Source organism: Lepidochelys kempii, chromosome 4 (assembly GCF_965140285.1).
Source record: "Lepidochelys kempii isolate rLepKem1 chromosome 4, rLepKem1.hap1, whole genome shotgun sequence".
Lineage (NCBI taxonomy): Eukaryota > Metazoa > Chordata > Testudines > Cheloniidae > Lepidochelys > Lepidochelys kempii.
This window is the reverse complement of record NC_136383.1, coordinates 97,182,292-97,204,239: the sequence shown is the minus strand read 5'-3', so window position 1 is coordinate 97,204,239 and position 21,948 is coordinate 97,182,292. Positions and strand designations below refer to the sequence as shown.

Here is a 21,948-nt window from a genome sequence, read left to right as displayed (position 1 = left end):
CTAGCAGCAAAAATCTGAGAATATTCTATCTCCAAGTATGCTTTAACCCAATATTTAGGAGGTCTTTCCCTGTGCTTGCTTCTCCTTTCCCTGTGCTGCTTTGGCACCAGACGGTAACTGGTAAGTCCCAACATTCGTCTGCTCCCAAGCAAATAGCTGTGAAGCCCACTGGTGAAATGTCTCATCCCCTCTGCAGTGGTTGGTCCACAGAGGATAATAGCCTGTTTTTGCTACCAGTTACGCTGTTAACTGAAGCTGTGCTATGGATCTAAAGGTTCTAGGGCTGTCAGTGACTCACATGGAGGTCAATATAATTTCACTTAATGGAATTTTTTTTTGAAAAACTTAAGGTTTTTGTTATATTAAAAGAATGTTAAGTTGCAAAGTCAAGCACTCAAAATTTAGGAAATGGCAGAATTAAGTTTGCTTGTACAGCCACATAATTTATCCTCCTTGTGTGTATGCATTGTGATAGTGTTTAATAACATAATATACTTTTTTCCCCTAAAGGATCCTACCATATCAGTATACAGAATGGATAGTGCTCAGGAAATTCATCAGGGTTGTTTTGTGACTGAGGCTGTGGCCTGTAGGCCCCATTTGTTCTAGAATTCAGAAGTTTTGTAGCCACTGAGGTAAAAGACTGCAGGAAGAGAAAGAAAGGATATCTCCTAGTTAAAACAGCTGAATACCAACCTGGAGAATTGGATTCTTTGCCACAGAGTTCCTATATGATGCTGGGCAAGCCACTTAAACCAAACTTTTCACAGTTGACTACTAGTTGTGTGTCCATTACTTTCTGGATGCCCAAATTGATACTTTGGGCCTGATTTGTAGAAGGGCAAAGCACTTGCAGCTGAAACCAAAGTCAGCAGTATCTGTGCTTTGACTGTATAAACATGTAAAAATGCTGAGTACTCTGAAAAATAGGGCTGTTGGTGTCTGAAACTGGGCATCCAAAATTACAGGTTTCATATGATGATTTTGGGCTTAATCTCTGTGTTTCAGTTCTCAGTCTGTAAAATGGTGATAATGCTCCCCTATCTCAACTGGGTATTGGGAAGACAAACTTATTAGTGCTTGTGAAACATATGGATACCAGGATGAGAGCACTATAGAAACACCAGGAGGAAGTCAGTAATTCTGTATTTAGTGCAAGGTTTGGATGATGTGAGGTGTATAAGGCATGGACACATTGATGAGTTTAAAAAATATTGAATAGCTATTTGTTCAGTGAGCACCATCTTTTTCTGATCACTGAATGAGGCAGGAATTCTGTCAGTGGAAAAAAATAGCACGATCATGTAGTTGGATTGTATTATAGTGTGTATTTATAAAGCGGTCAAATTAAGATTACATGGGCAACCTTAATTCTGGCATTTCCTAACTTTTGAATGCTTGAGTTTTCAACCTGAATGTTCTTTTAACATAGTTTTATGCATTTATTAAGATTATGTATATAGACATATAGATCTATAGATAAATATAGACAAAACAGTAACACTGCACAACTGTTCAGGGTAAACAATGAAGAATATCCAGTTGTAGTTGCAGGGGAATATCAGCCTGTGGTCAACATAAAGGAACAACAGGTACAGAGATGCAAGAGTAATTTGGCAAGCATTTCCGCCCTCCCCCCTGACTTATTTTAGTATTTTAGCCAATGTGACTTTGGTTTGTACTTCATCTTATTGCTCTTTATATAGTGTCACCTGTTGCCTTTTCCAGTCTGCCTTATAAACATAGCGTACATGCTATTTTGAGTTCAAACTCGCCTGTTTCTGAAACTTTTTTTTTAAAATTCACAAAAAATAAAGAAAAATATGCCTTAAGTTCAATTTAAACCTCTGCGGGCTTGACTGCTAAGCCTATTCCTTAGATCCTCTCTTCCCACTTCTACTCCCCTATAGTCAGGTGGGATAATGACTCAGCAGAACCCTTTTAAATCTTTATCAGGAAGATCTACATCCACTAACAGATTGGGGTGTTTCAGACAAACTTCCATCCAGCACCATTGTGCTAAGTGCTTTACAAAAACATAAAACCTTTGTCCTTTCTCCAGAGAGTTATCAGTCAAGACAGACCATGCTCGCTTTCTTATTCCTGTTTTCAGTTTTTAAATACTTTGTTTCCTTGCCATAACCTAATTTGCCATCTCCATTACTTTTGCTCTTTAGTTTGTAACAATGTTACTTTTTGTGTGCTAGTTTGTAAGCCCTTCCCCAGTGTTTACATATTTCACACCCTTTCCCATTTTCAACATTTGTCTTACTTTCTGTATTAGTTTTTAAAAATAAATGTACTAATTATGCCAGTAAAGTGTTAGGAATAGTGTGGTACCATCTCTGTTCTGTGGAGGAAGGCATTGCTGAGTTATGCCTAAAATCCTGACTGTGTTGTCTTCTGTTTTTGTTTGAATTATAGCTGGTGACTTAAATATAGATTTTTTTTTTTAATTAGATTCAGATGGGTGAAAAAAAATCAGTTGAAATCTTAGGCCTCTTCTGTTGGTGTGAGTAACAAATATAAACATAAATTCCTTAATGATGACAATACTAGAAATATGGGCTTTTATTCCAATTTTTCTATTACATATAAAGTAACTCCAGTTAGTGAACGTATATGTTCGCTTCAGAGCGTTTCTATAGTTGGAAAGGCACTTTGCAGAAAGTGCCAAAAAAATGACAGTAACTTCTTTGAGAATGGAAATATATTACACTGAATAATGTAAGAAACAGGCAGACAGACTCTGTAATTTCTCCTTATTAGTAATGTAGTTTTTCCCACAAAGTGTGAAAAGCAGACCCCTGTCCCTATATAGAAACAAGTCTCTGCTTGTGTAGATAATTTGCAGGACCGGGGCCTGAACTCTCATTGGGAAGGAGTTATAGCTAGAATATATAAAATCTTACAAAGTAAACTGGTAAGGATAAATGGGAGGAAAAGCTTTTGACTTCCAAATAGAAGAACAAGAATGGAATGAGAGAATAATGTATACAAGGAACAGTGCTGTGGCCTGCAACTTGATGGAAACTCAATATAAATTGTTATATAGATTCTATTAATCTCTTGCAGTGCTATGATCCATGAAATTACTGCCAGGCAAGCAGTGCAGGAGAAATTGCAAATAAAAAGAGAATGTAGATAGGTTGGTATTGCCTGAAAATACAGAAATATTGGTAGAGGATTATAAATGTTGCTAACAATATCTTTGGAATAAGAAATACTTTACTCCCCCAAAGGAGGTATTATTAGGAATAGGTAGTATAATACTGAAATAATAAATGCTTGTAGAAATGTTTCTAGCAAGAAACCGTATTATAGCAAGGGTTTGGATGTTTAAGGCCTGGTCTACACTACAAAGATAGGTCAACATAAGCTGCCTCGTGTTGACCTAGTTATGCATGTGTCTATACTGAAATGTGTTTCCCACTGATATAAGTGCCCCATTATGCCAACATACTAACACCACCTCCCCAAGCAGTGTACAACCATGGTCGACGTATGGAGGTCAATGTAATGCGAGTGTCAACCATAACAGTTTTTTTCAGCAACTGTTTCTCAATAAGTGACACTGACCTCTAGTCACAATTGCGAGCTCCACTGCTCAGGTGTCTCATAGATCGGTAGTCCCCTCCTTTAAAACATCTGCAAATTTTTGAAATGCCTTTTCCTGAATGCCCAGCTGAGCTACCACACCTAACAGCAATCCATTGTTGCGTGCAAAAGTCCAGCTGATTATGTGGCTACATAATTCAAATGTGCTCCTGCCTGGAGTAGACAGGAGAAATAGTATCTCCTGGGCCTGTGGAAGAAGAGGCTGTGCAACTTTTAACCAGCTGTTAAGACATAGACAAGCAGATTGCTTGTGGGATGCAGGAGAAGGCATACAACAGGAACCAGCAGCGGTGCACAGGAAAACCAAGGAACTGCAGCAGGCATACCAGAAGGCCAGGGAGGCCAACAAACGATTGGGTGCAGAGCCACAGACATGATGCTTTTAAAAATAGTTGCATGTCATACTTGGCAGAGACCCCACACACCTCCATGGATACCTCTGAGGAGCCTGAGTCACAGGCCCTGCCATGATCTGCAAGGAGAAGGAAGTGGACAAGGAAGAGGAGGAGAAATATGGGGGACAGGCTGCTGGGGGATCCGGCTGTGCAGCGAGCCAGGACTTGTGTTGGACTCTACCACAGTCCTGCCAATTGAGCATGGGCAAGCTTGCTGCAGGGGAAGGAACCTCAGGTAAGTATGTAAATAAATTTTCCATTACAGGGATGGTGCGACTCAAATTAGTGGGACATAAATTTTGAGCTTTCATTAATTTATTTGCACTAGAACAGGCAGTGCTACAACCGAGAGAGAGAGTTGCTATCTGCTTTTCATTTCCCTGTAGAGTTTGGGAGCCATGTGGAGCAAAGCAAATGCAGACCCTTGACGTCCAAGTTCAATAGTCTCGGGCTCGACTGCCATTGCAGTCAATGGAGAGCTACAGCATAGTGCCTTCCTACATGTCCCCTCAGCATTCCTCAGGGCCAGCAAGCCTACCCCTACCATTCCACACTGAGGGAAAGCTTGGACAACCATAGCTTCACATACACTGACCTGCAAGAGCCACAGCTGATTTATGTGTAGCTACAGTTGACATCAGTGTTTCTGCCTTTGGTTAATTTATTAAGGTTCTTAATTTTTTAAAGTTACAATGTATTTCATTTTAAATTCTTCATGAAAATAGTCAGTAAAACTATTTTGTTTTGAAAGTAATTCATCTGTTAGTTTACAAAACATGCAAATAGTGGTCTTGTACACTCGCTACCCATCGTATCACTGCCAAACAGTACTGCAAATGTAAATGTACAGCACCCCCCCCCCCAATAGTAATAGGTGCACTGTCATTAAGGCTACAATTTAGTCATAGGTATTTTTAGTAAAAGTCATTGACTGGTCATGGGCAATAAACAAAAATTCATGGCCTGTGGCTTGTCCATGACTTATACTATAAATACCCCTGACTAAATTTTGAGGGATGGCCTAGGGGGTAGGCCGCTGCTCGGGGTGGGGTGGGGAGGAAACAGCTGCTCCAGGACTGCTGCCAGGGGCCACTGAGCAGTGGCTGCTCCGGCCACCCCTGAGGCTGCCTGTGGAGGGGCAGGACTGGGACCACTGCTGGTGGCCACCCCTGGGACTGCTGCTCAGGCAGTCCCTGGGGCCAGCCACACTGGCTGCTGCTTGGGCGGTCCCCGGGGCCAGATGCCCAAGTGGTTTCTGTGGCCGGGTGCCTGAGCAGTGGCTGATCTGGCTGTCCCTGGGGCCACCTGAGCAGCTGGCCCTGGGGTCAGCCACACTAGTTGCTGCAGAGGTCACAGAAAGTTACGGAATCTGTGACCTTCGTGATAGACACAGAGCCTTAACTGTCCTTGATATATGCACAGATGTGCAGTAAGCCCCACACTATTCCTAACAGGCCCACAAACTGCCTCCCCAGGTTGAACACAGTATCACAGTACATTGTCACTTGCTGTTAAAGTGCTCGTTCAAGCCTTCCCTAAGGTTTATAGCTACTTGTTGAGCTCATCTACAGCCCTTGGGTCTGACTGTTCAAACTCCGCAGACAGTTGCTCCACATCTTCCCTCCACCCCTACTGCATGTTTTCCCTATTTCCTACAAATATTATGTAGGACACAAAAGAGAGTTATTACCAGTGGGGTATTTTTCTCACTGAGTCCGATCTGGTGAGTAAACCATGTCAGTGCCCTTTCACTCTACCAATAGCACATTCAGCTGTCATTCTGCACCTGCTGAGCATGAGTGGAATCTTTCCTTGCTGCTGTTGATGTGACCGATGTATGGCTTCATGAACCAGGGGAGCAATGGGTAGTCTGGATACCCCAGCTCACTGTTGGCATTTCAACATTGTCACGGACAATCCAGCAGTCAGGAAAGTAAGTCCTTACTTGTAGCTTTCTGAATAGTATATGTTCTTAAAGATGAGAGCGGCATGCACCTTCTCTGACCAGCTAATACTGATGTCAGTGAAGCGTCCCCTGTGGTCCCCCAACACTTGCATAACTCTGAAAAAGTAGGCCTTTTTGTTGATGTACTGTCTGGCAAGGTGGTCTGGAGTCAAAATGGGAATGTCCGTGTGGCCTATTGCTCCACTGCAGTTTGGGAACCCCAGAGCTGCAACTCCATACACTATGTCTTGCACATTGCCAACAGTCACAGTCCTGTGTAGCAGGAGACAATTAATGGCCCTACACATTTCCATGACAACAGTCTCCACTATGGCTTTTCCAACTCCAAAATGACTTCCCACTGACTGGTAGCAATCTGGCACGCCAGGTTTCCGAAGTGTGATCACCACTCGCTTCTCCACTCTCAGTGCAGCTCTATTTGGTGTCCCTGCGCTTGATGTCTGGGACAGTTTGGCACACAGATCCAGCCACTGCTAATCATCCACAGTCTGTGTTATGATGTGACCCCCAAGTCACTATTTGTTTCTTGGGGACCAGAAGGGGCACGCCACCATCTGCAGCTTCTTCAACATGAAGAATGCCAACAACCTTGAATTGGTTCTCGCTATGTCCCACAGCAACCTGACCGCCTGGAAATCGTCACGTTCTCCATGGGTTCTTCTTGTGGCTCCACAAATACTGGAGGATAGTGCATCCTGTGGTTGCCATGCTTGTGATGATAGTGCAGAGCTGTGTAGGTTCCTATGCTACTGTCAGAGATGGCAGACAGCGACAAGTCCTGCATCAGTTCATGAAAATTTGAAATTAGGCACAAAAACTATGGCACAGAGATATTATGGGATGGAGAACATTGACTTACAGGAAGTTGAGCCATTGTTCCAGTCACTGCTGCGAGATTCGTTCCTGCCCCACCAGGCATTGCCACAACTACCCAAAAGTCAGTGTGCTGAACAGTGCAGGTTGCACACTGGGATACCTACCTATGGTGCACTGCATTGTATTGACACAAGCATTTCCTGTGAGCATGTGCTGCGTCGATGCAAGGTGATAAGTCTGCAAGCGCACAAGCGATATTCTAACTGTGGCAGCTGTATGTTGATGTAATTTGTCTCCTTGTAGTGTAGACATGGTCTTTGACTCCCCTTATTATATGTCCCAATCATGCAAACACATGTTATTAGCCCCGTTGAGTGCATTGGGATTACTCATGCATACGTATGTGCAGAATCGGAGCCATAGTAAGTGGTTAAGTAGTATTTAGCACTTGGTGAATTGAAGTGTTGGGAGTTATTCTTTTCAAAGCATACTGAAGAACTTGAAAGCAATGAGGACTCCTTTCTTAAGTTACACAGCAGAACATCCTCAAGCTCTAAATAATTTAAATTTTAAATTGAACTAATTTTGATGTAGTATTTTGAAGAGAGAACTTGAGGGTGTTAAGTGTCAGAGTGAAATGGATAATTCTTTAGTGTGTGTTTCAGACTAATACTGGGCATCATTACATGGGATACAATTTATTTTTATTTTAGTATCTGCTTTCTTAGGTATTCTAATTTTTTAAATTGAAGGTCTGTTTGACTAATGTGAAACAGGTGTTCTGACAAGGAAAAAATGGAAATTGAAGATTAATAACAAATTGAATATCTTGAAAATAGGTATTTGGTTTGTATAAAATGTGGGAATATGTCTTTAATAAGCTGAATTTATGTATGCGCATCAATGTGTGTATGTGTATTTAAAAGTTGGAAGATATTTCTCACTAAATTAGCTTTTTTTGGATATGATTAAATTACTTGACAGCATCCATGTAAGGGTAATCACATTGGAATTACATTTGTTTCACTTTCTTTTGAGATCATAGTACGTTAACACTCTTGAAATCAGTATAATCTTTCACTTGTGTTTGGTTTTTGCAGGAGGGAGATATCAACTAGAGATAAAAATTCCAGAAACATATCCCTTCAATCCTCCTAAGGTAAACATTTTTGTGGATGTCTTTCTTAATGTCATGTCATCTGTTGTATTTCTGTGTAGTGGACTTCCTCTTCAGTATTTCTTTATTTTTTCAGAGTCCTTGTTTTCTATTTTCTAACGCTTTCTGGATAGAGGCAGAAGTGGAGCAAACATGCAGCTCCTTCATCACTTCCTGTCAAGAGTCTCTGATAAACGAGCTTGTAGATTGCTCTTATTTGATTTGGAGAGGATTGTTCATATTCAAAACAAAGGGTTGAATCTTGTTTTTTAAGAAAAGCTATATTAGGCCCATATCATGTGCTCCTCGTAAAGAAGTAACACATTGCTTGAGCTCCATATGTTGTATTTGGGTTGAACATTCCAGGTCTATAGTAATAACTAAACTATAGATGGCTGTTTTGGTTCTGTTGTGACTTGAGTGATCATCACATGCAGGGCACTCTTACTACAGCTATTACAGTGGAATGGACAGGAATCACTTCACTTGCATTCTGTTGCCATTTGGGAAAATGATGATCATCAGACTTAGGTTTGGAGCTGTTTGCAAGGGAGGAATACTCCCCCACACACACACCAAAAAAAAAAAAAAAAGAAGGAAAGGAAAGAATAACAGAAGCCATCCTGACAATAGTTAAGAGATTCTCAGGTGAAAGATGGAAGTACAAATACCAACACATTGAGAGTGCACTCCTGTCTTCCAGCTGCCAGACGGTATGTGTGCTTCAAATTTATTGGACACCAAGTAGGTGGAAGAGGATTCAAAGCCCCCAAACAGGGCCCTTAGATAGTACCTTATAACAATGGTAGCTCTTTTCCTCTTATATGTTGGGGCTTTGAGTCTAGCATTCTCACCATGTTGTTGCCGTTGAACTGTAACGGTGTGGGCTGTTCCTGCAGCCCCTCGTGGCCTGGGGAAGCTGTGTGGCACCATGGCTCAGTTTCCCCTTTTAAATCTGCAACTGACTGCACTCTCCCCTTGAAGTAGGGCTGATCATCGTGCCCACATTCTCCATCATATGAAACATTAGCTTCTTCACCACCTACACCAGATTAGTCTTTAATAGTAGTCCAAATGACCACAAACTTAAAAAGGGAAAACAAAACTTTCTACCCAGCTATGATGCATATGGCTTACCACCTAGAGACTTCATTCCTCAGGGACTGCTGCAAGGTGATTGTCTGTATCTGCAGCCCCCCTCAGCGGAGCCACTTGCTAGCTTTTATAATCATTTACTCCTTCCCAGCTGGGTTTGATAATTGACCAGGACTGGCTTACCCTAAGCCTCTGGTCCTTAAAGGCACAGGCTACCATCTTATATTCATCTTGCTGGCAGGTTGTCTTGGTAGAACTCTAAAGTTTTTTCAGCCTTGAGAAGAAATGTCTCAAGGTTCATCCTTGTAGGACAGACTGTAATAGTGTGACCACTTCTCAGTGGACTGAACATATTATGGATCCATCTCCCTTTCAAATCATACTGCAATTGTTGATTGCCTGACATCCGCCTGGAAATTACACTCATTCCTTGCATGGGGAGAATTACTTGTATGACATGGGGAATATAGTGTGTGTGTGTGTGTGTGAGAGAGAGAGAGAGAAAGGACACATACAATTTGTTCTCTCCCATGCAAATTTTATTGCACTCTCCAATTCTGTCTCCTCTCCCTTTACATACACTCAATTCATTGTCCCCATTTAAATTTCCTGGATCCCTCCTGCCCAGACCTACTGTCTAGGCCCTGATTTCTTCCTCCCTCCCTATCTTTACAAACCTTAAAAACCCTGCTTCTTGGTGCTTTCTGCAGGTCTCATGCTTCTGCCAGCTCCTTCTCCCAACTCTGTACTCCTGTGTTCTAGCCAGGTCCCTGGAACCAGTGTCTCCTGACCCAGCCATCTGATTCCTTAAAACCCGCCCCCTCCCCAAACCTAGCTCCTTGTTTGGCTCCCTTTCTCAGTCCCTAAAGCACCTCTTTGGACTGGATCCTGGATCACTTCACTCTGGCCTGTATATGGAGGGTTTGATGACTTTCTTGGGTGGGTGGCTTCTAGCTCTGGTAGTGTGGATTTTTGGGTCTGGAGTGAGACTGGATGGAGGAGGAAGGGTCTTTTTATAAAATGGAAACTTCCACTGTTGGTAGCTCCTTCCTTCCACATGTGTTTTGGCTGGAGTTGAAACAAGGAGTGGATGCAGCAGCCCCAGGAGTTTGTGGACCACAGCGTAGTAACTGCTGCTTTGGGGCTTGTTAGCCTCTTTCTTCAACATCTGTAGAAGAGCTGCTTGGATCTCTCAGTGCACAGGTGCTCAGCCTTGTTGTTAATCCTAGGAATGTGGTTTTGTAGTTCCTTATTAGTTAAATATGTGCTCATAGTCCTTTTCTGCGGAGTTTGAAGGCAGACTGGTCTGAGTGGGGCTCTGTGTATAGACTACAGTTGCTAGTGCTTAGTCCTTTATGCTAGTGTTCACAACTCTCTCTCCTCTGAAGCTTCGATATCCAGAATGTACTTTCAGCCATTAATTTCTCATAGTAAATGAAGAATAATATTTAGCACTTACATGGGTCTTTATATCTTCAAAGTGATTTACAGACACAAGCTGTTAATAAATGGCTCCATTCTCAAACTCTTCCATATTTTCTGTTCTCTGAAGGCAGAGCTAATATGTTCTTGTCTAAAGTTTATACACTGACACACTGAGAATAGTGTAGAGAAGGCCTTAAAGCAGAGTTGCTTTGTGTGGTTGAGGAGAGAGTGAGCTGTTTGTATCCAAATGAAGTTGGGGAAAGGCCTCAGTGTAAAATTGGAAAGAGGGCCTTGTGTCCTAGCCCTGGGATCCTGTTCTCTGGACGGAACAAGATTCCTGACAAAAGATTCTCTACAGAAATTTACTATAGTGAAGCCTGGTGGCATATGCTATTTCATGTATATCTTGTGTTCTCCTGTGTCCCAGGGCTATCTTAAATTAGTACTTTTTCTTTCCAAGATTAATTCAAATAACTTACTGTATGTGGTAGTTCCAACTTTTTAAAAGGTATTTTGAATGTCTTGTCTTTTGTAGACTATTTAATAGCTATATTAAAAAAAAAATCTTATCTTATATTCTAGGTGCGGTTTATCACCAAAATATGGCATCCTAACATTAGCTCGGTCACTGGGGCCATTTGTTTGGATATCCTGAAAGATCAATGGTAAGATTCTCCATACAGTTCACAGATTTGAACACTAACACTAAAGTGCAGATCTAACTTGGAGAACAGGCAAAAGCACATACTGTAGAAACTACAGATGTCAAATGAAGAGCAGTATGGCTCCAGAGTTTCAAGCATATTCTTAAAGCTTATAAATACTTTCATATAGTATTTTGAGTTGCAGATAGTATCCTTATGAAGTAGGGTTTTTTGGAAAGTATTGAACGCGCACACAGTCCAAAAAAGAGAAACGAGGAGAAAAGCTCAGGTATTTTAAGGTACATAGGTAGAAGATGAATGTCTAATTTCATGTATAAATACTTGCTATTTTGTGGTGTTCGTAATCCCTTTATGCACAAATTCCCCACCAACCCCTTCAGTAACAAATATTACAGATTCTTCACTGTGGGTTCTCTTCTTGCTCTACCTGCCTCACCTGATGGCCAGCTTAGGTGCAAGCAGCACAGCAAATTAAAATACGTACCTTCATTCTGCTACTTTGCTAGCACTTGGCTTAGAGCAGGGAAAGGTACTATAGGGTGGATGGCGATATTTGGAGTGGAAACTTTAGGTTAGCAGCAGTAGGGTATGAAGTGGAAACATCAGAAATTGAAAAGTAGTGGGAAGCAATAAGAAAGCAGGAAGCAAAAGAAATGGACAGAAAAGAGAGAAAAGCATGGGGCAATATTGTGTATTGCATTAACACTGTCGATTATCCACTAGCCAATGCTTACTTGTAAGGCATTTGGAGAAATGTAAAAGTGGAATAGGACACTTGCCCTTTACTTCCCGGTCCACTCCTGACATTTTATTCATCGGTATACTTCTGAAAAAGTTCTAATTGCCAAAGCATGTGGAATGTATCTGCGAGTAATCCATGGTATAACTACTGAACTCTTCTAGGTTTTTTAAAAAGGTGCGTTTGTTACATTTTAACTTCTAAATTATTTTTGACTATCTTCTATTCAAGTTAATGTTCAATATTATACCTTGTACATATTAATTTATGAATAGCACATGTAACCCACTGGTCAGTGTATATTATGCATCCCCCCCACCCCCCTCTCTGATTCACAGATAATGAGTTTGTCAAGGTCATGTTTTCAGTCCCCACTTACATTATGGCTGCCATCTTGGCCAGGGATCAAACCACGGACCTCCATAGTGGAAAGCTTGAACTAAAGAATCTGGCTCTGTAGTTGAGGGATGTAATATTCTCATCCTTCGTGGATCAGGTGCAGAAAGAGAAACACATGAAGTGGGTTATCGTAACATTGAACAAGTTGTGGGGCAGTGTACTATGGTATCATTTAGTGTTTTACAGCTGTATTTTGATCTGCTGACATTAACAGACTTTTGTATTATTTGGGACCATTTTTTTCCACTTTTTCAGTCTCAAAGTTGATTCCTATTTCTGACAGAAAGTGATCTTTCACCCTGTACATAAGAACTTAAGAGCTGCCATACTGGGTCAGACCATGGCCCATCTTCCCCAATATCCTATCTCCGACTGTAGCCTATACTGGAGATTCTGGGGGAATGTTCAGAACAGGGCAATTATGAAGTGATCCACCCGTCTTTCTCTCCTGGCTTCTGGTAGTCAGAGGTTTAGGGTTGCCCAGAGCATGGGGTTTTGTCCCTGACTATTGTGGCTAATAGCCTTTGATGGACCTATCCTCCATAAACTTATCCTGTTCTTTTTTTAACCCAGTTATACTTTTGGCCATCACAATATCCCATGGCAATGAGTCCAACTGTTTAGGTGTGCACTGTGTGAAAAAGTATTTCCTTCTGTTGGTATTAAACCTGCTGCCTATTAATTTCACCAGATGACTCCTGGTGTCTAAGAGAGTATAAATACCACTTCTTTTATTCATTTTTTTCTACACCATTCATAGTTGTATAGATTTGTATCATATTTGTTTCAGTCATAAACTGAAGAGCCCTAACCTTTTTTAGTCTCTCCTCATGTGGAAGGCATTTCATACATCATTTTTGTTGCCCTTTTCTGAACCTTTCCTAATTCCACTATATCCTTTTTGACATGGTGCAACCAGAACTGGATATGATATTCAGGGTCTGGGTGCACCATAGATCTATATAGTGGCATTATGATATTTTGTCCTATTTTCTATCCCTTTCCTAATAGTTCTTAAGATACTGTTAGCCTTTTTGACTGCTGGTGCGCATTGAGTGGAAGTTTTCAGGGGACTATGCATAGTAACACTAAGATCTCTTTCTTGGTGTTAAAAACGAATTACTAATTACAATAATTTCAGTAGCCTTGTGGGGAAAGGAGATTATCAAAGATTTTTGAAAGTCCAGATAGATTGTCTTCTGGTTCTCCTTTATCCACTATTTTGCTGACATGCTCAAAATATCAAGGCCAGTATTTTAAAAAATAGGCATCCTAAATGTTAGTCTGTGTCTGAGTTTAAGCACCTAAATGTGTCACAATTTCGCAAAAGTGCTGAACAGCCAACAGCTCCCACTGAAAACTGAGATGCAGGAATTTTTTTTAACAGAAGTTGTGCTTATTTTTCCTGTCATGAAATAAATCTAGGAGTTTTGACATTTGTCTTTTGATAGTGCCTCATCTTCGTTTCTTGAAAGGTGTAGGCTTTTATAGGTATCTCCCCATACTTGGTATATGTTCTTCTTAATTAGTGTCTACCTTGGAAAAGGTTTGCCTTTATGACTAATGCACTGACACTGAACCTAGGTCTCCTGACTCCCAATTTCCAGTTCCGCCACCCACCCTCTGTGACCTAATCAGTGTTGGCAGCTCTTGTAATTTTACAACAAATCTTGCAATGTTTGGTGGTGGGTTTTTTTCTTGGTCCCAGCTTCGGGAGTCAAATGATTACATGAGAATTTCACCTTTCATTTAAGAATAAGATAAGTTTCTGTCCCTCATTGCTGCAGATAAAAGCTGAAAAATGTGAAACATAAAGGGTCAGAATTAGAAGGCAGATAAAGAACTAAACATTTATTATTTTTAAAACTTCATGGTTTTTTTGAGGCCTGACTTGTGATAGTTGAACACTTGACGTTGGCAATACTGGATGTTGGGCAAGTGACTTAATCTCTATGCCTCAGATCCCCATTTGTAAAATATTGGTAATATTTTTTTCTTCTGCTCTTAGTATGATGATTCTGTTTACATTGAAAGTCATTTAGGGCCTGGACAGCCTCTCGCTATATGATTTGTATGGTGCCCATCATAGTAGGGCACCAATTTCTATTGGGACATGTAGGTGCTACTGTAATTATATTGCTCTTAATAACTATCAGTGGTTGTTTGAATTAGAACAGTTGCGGAAGAATCTTCCAGAAAGTCTTTTTATTTTTATTTCTATTTTCCATTACTGCTGTTCAAAGATTTATGTTGTAGTGGCCACATAAGACTGAATGAAGAAAAGGAGTACTTGTGGCACCTTAGAGACTAAAAAAAATTATTTGAGCTCTAGGTGCCACAAGTACTCCTTTTTTTTTTTTTTTTGCAGATACAGACTATAACACGGCTGCTACTCTGAAATAAGACTGAATGTAGCTTCTTACTGAGTCCACTCATAGTATTTCAGTCAGAGGCAGTTGCTTGAGGGTGCTGGGAATGCTTTTTTGGTGCTTCTGGCTCCTTGGTGGCTGGAGGGAAAAGATTGGCTTATAGGTTACCTATGTGGTTATAGGTAGGCTCTGTTGGCGGGTGAACTCCACCCAGTCCTTTCTTTTTTTAAACAGCCTGGTATAAGGTTAAAAAGGAATACAATCCACCTCATGAAAGTGGTTGCTGGACCAGTATGAATAGTGACACTGTTGTGTTTTAAAAAATTGTTTACTGCAGAATTTAACTTTATGGTGACATTTGCTAATTTAACTATACTTAGACTGAGAAATACCACAATACATTTACTTATGTGAGTGGGATGAAAGACTGTATTTTAAAAAGTGACAAACATGAAAAATTCTTGATAAATAACTCGATGTTTTAAATGGATTGCACTCAGTATTTAAGGTAGAATGGACAGCTACCAGGCTTGAATGTTTTATGCACTTGGTTCTGGGAGTTATAGTTTATAAGTTTTTCTTGTCAGATATTTGAAAAGAATTAGAAGATCTGATTTTGAAGCATAACTTTAACTTGGAATGGTCTTACTAAATATTTCTATTGTTGCCATTATAATTAAAACTGGGGTCAAATTCTGACGGACATCTGTGACCTTGAGGTCTGTACGAGTTACAACTGTGTATATGAGGGAAGAATTTGGGTCTAAATGACTTAATAGTTTTTTTTTCTTTAGGGGGTCTGAGGGTATAAACTGGGTGTGACAAACTAGCAATATCCTGTAATTGTTGGAACAAATCTTATGGAATTAAGATAAACTTGATTGAATTTACTTAAGCCTTACTGAATTAGGGTTAATACTGTATTAGGGTTAATACTTTTGGAGTACATTGTATTAAAAATGGAATTGTTTGTATTGTGGGATTGTAGGTACTTTCCTAGGTAGGAAGGCAGATGTTAATGTACATCCTCCATTATCAACCCTTTGAAGTCACCTCCCTGAAAAAGTTTGCATATACTAATTCAGACTGGATTCACCAGGGACCAACAGACAAGGCTATTTATCCAGAAACCCTGGTTTTAAACTGGCTCTTGGCTGTCTTCCTGATCCAGCAAACGCACAGGATGCCTGGTCAAAGGAGGGCCCCAATTCTTAGGGTACAGTTGGAAGAGCTGGGCATACTGAGTTCCCATAAGATTGAGGGCTGGTTCTGAGCTGAGGCTGTAATGAACTTGTGATCACAAAGGAAACCCTGGGTATGAGGTGTTGGAGAAATGCTCCTGCCAGTGCCCATGTTAGAGTTGGGGTAATGTGAGATAAGCTTATTAGCTAGGGTTGCCAGTTTTCTAATCGCACAAAATTGAACATCCTGGCCCTGCCCCTTCTCTGAGGCCCTGCACCCTGCTCACTCCATCCCCCTCCCTCCATCACTTGCTCTCTCCCCCACTCTCACTTGCTCATTTTCACCGGGCAGGGGGTTAGGGTATGGGAGGGGTGAGGGCTCCATCTGGGGGCCGAGGGGTTTGGAGTGTGAGAGGGGACTCTGGGCTGAGGTAGGGCATTGGAGTGTAGGAGGGGTTTTGGGTTCTGGGCTGGGGGTGGGGCCAGAAATGAGGGTTTCAGGGTGTGGGAGGGAGCTCCAGGCTGGGGCAGGGGTTGGGGTACAGGGGGAGTGAGGGACTTGGGGTGCAGGAAGGGGCTCTGGGCTGGGGCAGGGGGTTGGAGTGAAGGCTCCGAGCAGCACTTACCTCAGGCAGCTCCCCGGAAGTGGCTGACGTGTCTCTCTGGCTCCTAGGCAGAGGCATGGCCAGGCGGCTTTGCATGCTGCTCCTGCCCACAGATGCCAAACCTGCAGTTCCCACCAATGGGAGCTGTGGAGCCAGCACTCGAAGTCAGGGCAGCAGGCAGAGCCCCCATGACTGCCCCTATGCCTAGGAACCAGAGTGACATGCCAGGAGCTTCCTGGGAGCCACACGGAGCCAGGTAGGGAGCCTGCCAGCCCTGCACAAATTGGACTTTTAATGGCCCAGTCAACTATGCTGACCAGAACTGCTAGGGTCCCTTTTCGGTGGGGTGCTCTGGTCGAAAACCAGACACCTGGCAACCCTATTATTAGCATGTGTATAGGTTCTTTTATTGTTTGTAATATTTTATTCTGTAATACTTTTTATCATAAGAATAAAGTAGGCTTGCGTAGGAAGTGCTATTGTGCCTTATAATTGTAGCAATTATACCTATTAACCATCTCTGAAGAGAAAGCAAGCAGGTGTCCTTAGGCATCTTGTCTGTGCTAGGAATGACACAGTGAAGGCAGGGAACTATGCAGCTGGGAAATACCTTGGTCAGAAGGGAGAGAGATGTGGGGTCTCCACCCAGAAAGGCAGTGTCTGGGGAGCTGGAAGCTTGAGAGGAGGTCCCCTTGCTGGGTCATTGAGGATAAATAGAAATGTAGTTGCCCTAAACTGTAATGCTGGGCTCATTTTCATTAGTTTTATTTGTGGCTGGTACAACTTCAAATAGTTGAATATATTTGTACAGTTGTATTTTTTTCTGGGATAATGGCTTTCATATTCTAATGAACATGATTAACATAGTGTTATTAGCTTCAATACTAAATTTCCTCTTGGCAGGAGATTTTTGCAGCTTGCAAAGTAGCTTCTTTGAATGATCTTGTAGTAAGCCTAATGAATTTCTCTCAGTGGTAAGTTTTTGGAGCTGAAATTCTCTGCAGCTGTGGATACTCATGCTTGTGAATTTGTAAATACTCCTTTTACCTCAGCTTTGAATACAGGCTTGTTAAATAACCTCTTTCAGGTAGAGGTACTTTAATGGTGGTCTGTTCAAGAGATCTATCAAGCAGTCTCACCATACAACATGTTGATGTTTCAGGCTAATATTCTGTTTTACTACTATGAGAAACTTTAGGCTTAAAGGAAAATTAATTTATCTGATATTGCTCCTTAACTGGCATTAAAGACTCAACTTTATATGAATACCTGGAACATCTGTTTAGATATCTAAATGTTAGAAGTTAGATATCTGCAGATATTTGTAATGGTTGTTTCACAACGGGAATATTCTAGTGGGAATATACAAGTGTGCAGTAATGGTCTTTGTGGTAAGCTTTCTTGGGCAGTCTAATGTTGTTGAGTTTTCAGTCATGTTTGATGTGGACTTTATATCTACCATTAGCCTTTATAAATAAGATACTGAGCATCCTAATGTTTAGGTTGGAAGAGCTTTTCGGTGGGCTGTATAGTCTGTCCCTTAGCATCATGGCAGAAGCAACGGTATTATTCTCAAATAATTCCTAATAGGTGTTCAGACTTGAATATCTCCCATGATGGCGACTTCACAATCACATTTTGCAGCTAACTTCATTATCTCACCATTCTTCTTAAAGTTGTTTCTAACCACCAACTTAAGCTTTCCCTTTTATAATTTATACCCATAGCTACTTGTTCTGCTCCTCTTTGCTAATGAGAGCAGCTGATGCTGACTTTTTCTAATCTCCATCTATATATTCGTGAGCAGCCATATCTTTTCCCTCTTTTCTTTAGATGGCTAAGAGGACGAAAAAGTGCCTTGTAATTAAGGGAATTAGGAAGCAAGAATTCTATTTTAAGCTGTCCCACAAACTTCTTGTTTGGAGGTTATTTAGTTTTATTTCATAGATATGGAAACTAAAGCATAGAGATGAAAAATTTATCTTACAGGTGTTGAGGCTATATCAGTATTCATAAAGCATGTTGATACCCTGAGAGTGGAAGATGTTACGTTAGTGTAAAGTGTTTGTATTAAATATGACCAGTTTTTTGTAACCATTTCTTATTTTCCAATGTTTTTATTGTGGAGAGGCATGGCTGAGAGATGGGACTTTGAAAATAGCTGAAATCACATTTTAAACCAGTTAATTTTTTCGAATATGTAGCTGAATCAGTTTGCCTATAAACTTCAGATTTGTAAAATTCAAGAGTCATTTGAGAGCTAGCGCCTAGGACTATATTTGATTGGATGAGGTGTTTATCTGTGGCATTGCTCACCTTAGAAATTGGAATGTCAAGTCCATTGAGTCCCAACACACTTTATGAGAAGTTCATCAAACATCTGACAGACTTGACCAAGCGTTTCATGGGACTGACAGTCCCTAACATCTCAGACAGCATGGTGTGCGTTTTGCAGAGGCTGCAATTAGGAGTTTCTGAACTCTACTTCAGCTCACACACTATACTATATATACCACCTTTTGTCCAAGGATCTCTTTCTGCTTTACAAACCAAATTATGCCTCCCAATACCCTTGTGAGGTATATATGTATCATCTTTATTCCTATGAGATAGAAGTTAAGAATTGAGGCTCAGATATATAAAGAGACTTATCAGTGGCATAGCTGTGCTGAAAACCCAGGTCTCCTGACCTGCATTCCCAGTTTAAATATTTGCAGTGACACACCATTAATTTCCTTCTCCATTAGTTTGAGAAGACTTCCATAAAGGGCAGTGCAGAATAACTTTTATTTAGTTCAGAAAAAGTAACCATGAAACCAATTACTGGTGGTAGATCTTTTGTAAAGTCCCTCTTGAATAAATAAAATTATACTAAATGGAAACAATGTAGTAAAAATGCTGTTTGGCTGAGAAATAGAGCTTTAGTTAGATTTTATAGTATATACAAAGCTGGTCGCAGCTTCTAAAATTCCTTGCATAAATCTGTTTAAGTGCAAAAACTGTGATGATGATCATTTAAGTACACAAAGACAAAAAGGATTAGAGTTCAGTGACATCTAAGTGTTTTACAAATTGAAAAACTATTTTCCTATTTAGAGCTGCAGGCGAAGATTCAGCATGCTCGTCAAATATTCATTTGAATAGAAAAAGCATTATAGTAAATAGAAACTTATACTGTAGTGAATTTTACGTTTGTCATCAAACCATAGTCTAGATCAATTCTATCCAAAATCTACTCTTGGTAGGATTAACAGCTACATTATGATTTTATAGACTTTTGCTGCACAATGTGCATATGCTGTTTTCCCCTCACAACACACTGAAGTATAAAAGTGTTTTCAATGCCTAGGTACAGTAACTCCTCGCTTAAAGTTGTAGTTATGTTCCTGAAAAATGTGACTTCATGTGAAACGATGTTAGGCAAAACCAGTTTTCCCATAAGAATTAATGTAAATGGGGAGGTGGGGCGGGACTAGGTTCCAGGGAAATTTTTTTCACCAGACAAAAGACATTATATACATAAACAGTATATGTTTTAAACAATTTTAAACAAACAGTTTAATATTGTACATGGCAATGAATGATTGTGAAGCTTGGTTGAGGTTGTGGAGTAAGAGGGTGGAATATTTCCCAGGGAATGCCTTGCTGCTAAATGATGAACTAGCAATTGGCTGAGCCCTTAATACGCTGCTGTTAATGTCTCCTCACGCTCTACAAGGCAGCATGGACTGAGGCAGGAGGGAGGAAACACAATAGATGCAGGGCAGTAGCTGCAAACACTTTCTTGCAAAAACTGAACATGAGGATGAGCCCATGCTATCCAGCAGGAGTGCACCACTCCCTCCTCCTGACGGCACATGCACAGCTGCGCAGGTGCTGGCTTTCCAAAGTGCTGAGGGGTGCGTACATGAGACAGAGACAGACAAAGACCTGCCATATCCCATTAAGTGCGTTGACCCCAGTTCAAGTACGTTGCTCTTTTAAGCAGATCAGCCAATTCAGACAGGAAGCAATAGCTTCCAGCAAGTTCCCTCCTTTCTGTCCCTGAGTCCTGTCCCCCTTCTCCGCTTTGTGGAGAGGGGAAACCAGGGGATACGGGCGGGGGACATCCTGATATCAGCACCCCCCTCCCCCAGCAAGCAGGAAGCTCACGGGAGCAGCTCCAAGGCAGAGGGCAGGGCAGGAGCAGCAGGTCGGTGGAGGGACAGCTGAACTGCTGCTGGGCAGCTGCTGAGCCACATACCTTACAGGGAATGTAGGGGATCTGATCGGGGATGGGGGAGAAGCTGCTGGCCTCCCTGGTTCTAATCCCCACAAGGAGGGGCTGCTCTTCCAGAGAATCCTGCAAGCAGTGGACAAAGCAGGTAGCTGCCAAACAACATTATAAGGGAGCATTGCGCAACTTTAAACGAGCATGTTCCCTAACTGATCAGCGACGTAACAACAAAACAATGTTAACTGGGACGACTTTTAAGTGAGTTACTGTACTCAGTTTTGTGCCATCATGGTTTGAAGAAGAAAAATTCAGATGCTTTGTATTATGATTTGATTAAACTTTCTGCATAGTTAAGATTTCATAGCAAGGTTAAAGAGCTGCTTTAGTAACTAAATATTCATTATAAGCCTGTTTATTTTTTAATCTTGCCAGTCAATCTCCAATTTACTTCAGAACAATAAGTAAAAAAAATTCTACCTGTAACATCAAATATGGCATTTTGCTGGAAGTGAAACAATCTGAAATTTTTGGAAATATTTGCCTAAATATTTGAGAAAAGTGAGCGTTTGAAAAATGAGAACTTTCACTTTTGTGGAAGCAGGAAGGCTGTATGACTACCTTTGTAGGAGTTTAAAGTCTGTAGCTAATCTTTCAAAGCTTAGAGCCTCTGCAGAGTTAATAAAGTCTGCAAAGTCAGCTTGAGGGACTTTGAGAAGGTGGCAGATGTAGCTGTGAAAAACTAGGGTGTAATACTACCAAGCAGGAGACAAGATATGCCACTTGGGATGTAATCATTTGCATTTTGATGGAGAAAAAAATACCACAGTTCCTCAAGAAACTGGAGGGAGGATTATCTATAATGTTAAAGAAATTCCCAGGCAAAATCTTCGAGGAAGTTACAAATACCTGGAAATACATAGTTAAGGTTCCACAAACAACCTTAATTCTGACATTGTATTGGCACCTATATTTTGTCTGTCCACCAACAGTCTCTTTGCATCCAGCCACATTGTCATGCCACAGTTCTTTACCATTATGGACAACACATTGTGAACTTTTCTACCGGAAATATAGATCTGTAAACTCCTTCCAACTCATCAGATCTGTGCCATCAACCCAAACTCTTCTCCACCCGTACTTTGACAACTGGAATTACAGCATTTCCTTTCATTCTCTGTATGCCCTCCAGAAACAACTTTGTCAGATCCACTGTTAACTAAAAGTTGGGCTGTCTGTGTTCCAACCGCAAAGAATAATGTGCCTCTCATATTTCACAACACATTCCTCCTTCATAACCATACAT

General features: G+C 41.0%; 1 protein-coding gene across 6 annotated transcripts in view; it reads left to right on the top strand.

Annotated features, from left to right (window-relative positions):
- Nucleotides 1–21,948, top strand: part of UBE2K (ubiquitin conjugating enzyme E2 K) — a 58,421-nt gene that overhangs the window by 29,006 nt on the left and 7,467 nt on the right. For 5 of the 6 annotated variants that reach the window (XM_073342248.2, XM_073342249.1, XM_073342247.1 and 2 more), the window contains 2 exons: nt 7,896–7,954; nt 11,054–11,136. The exons of the other annotated variant lie outside the window; for it this stretch is intronic. In XM_073342248.2, the coding sequence (XP_073198349.1) occupies nt 7,896–7,954; nt 11,054–11,136 (142 nt within the window). The remainder of the gene's footprint in view (nt 1–7,895; nt 7,955–11,053; nt 11,137–21,948) is intronic. 6 annotated transcript variants of the gene reach the window in all.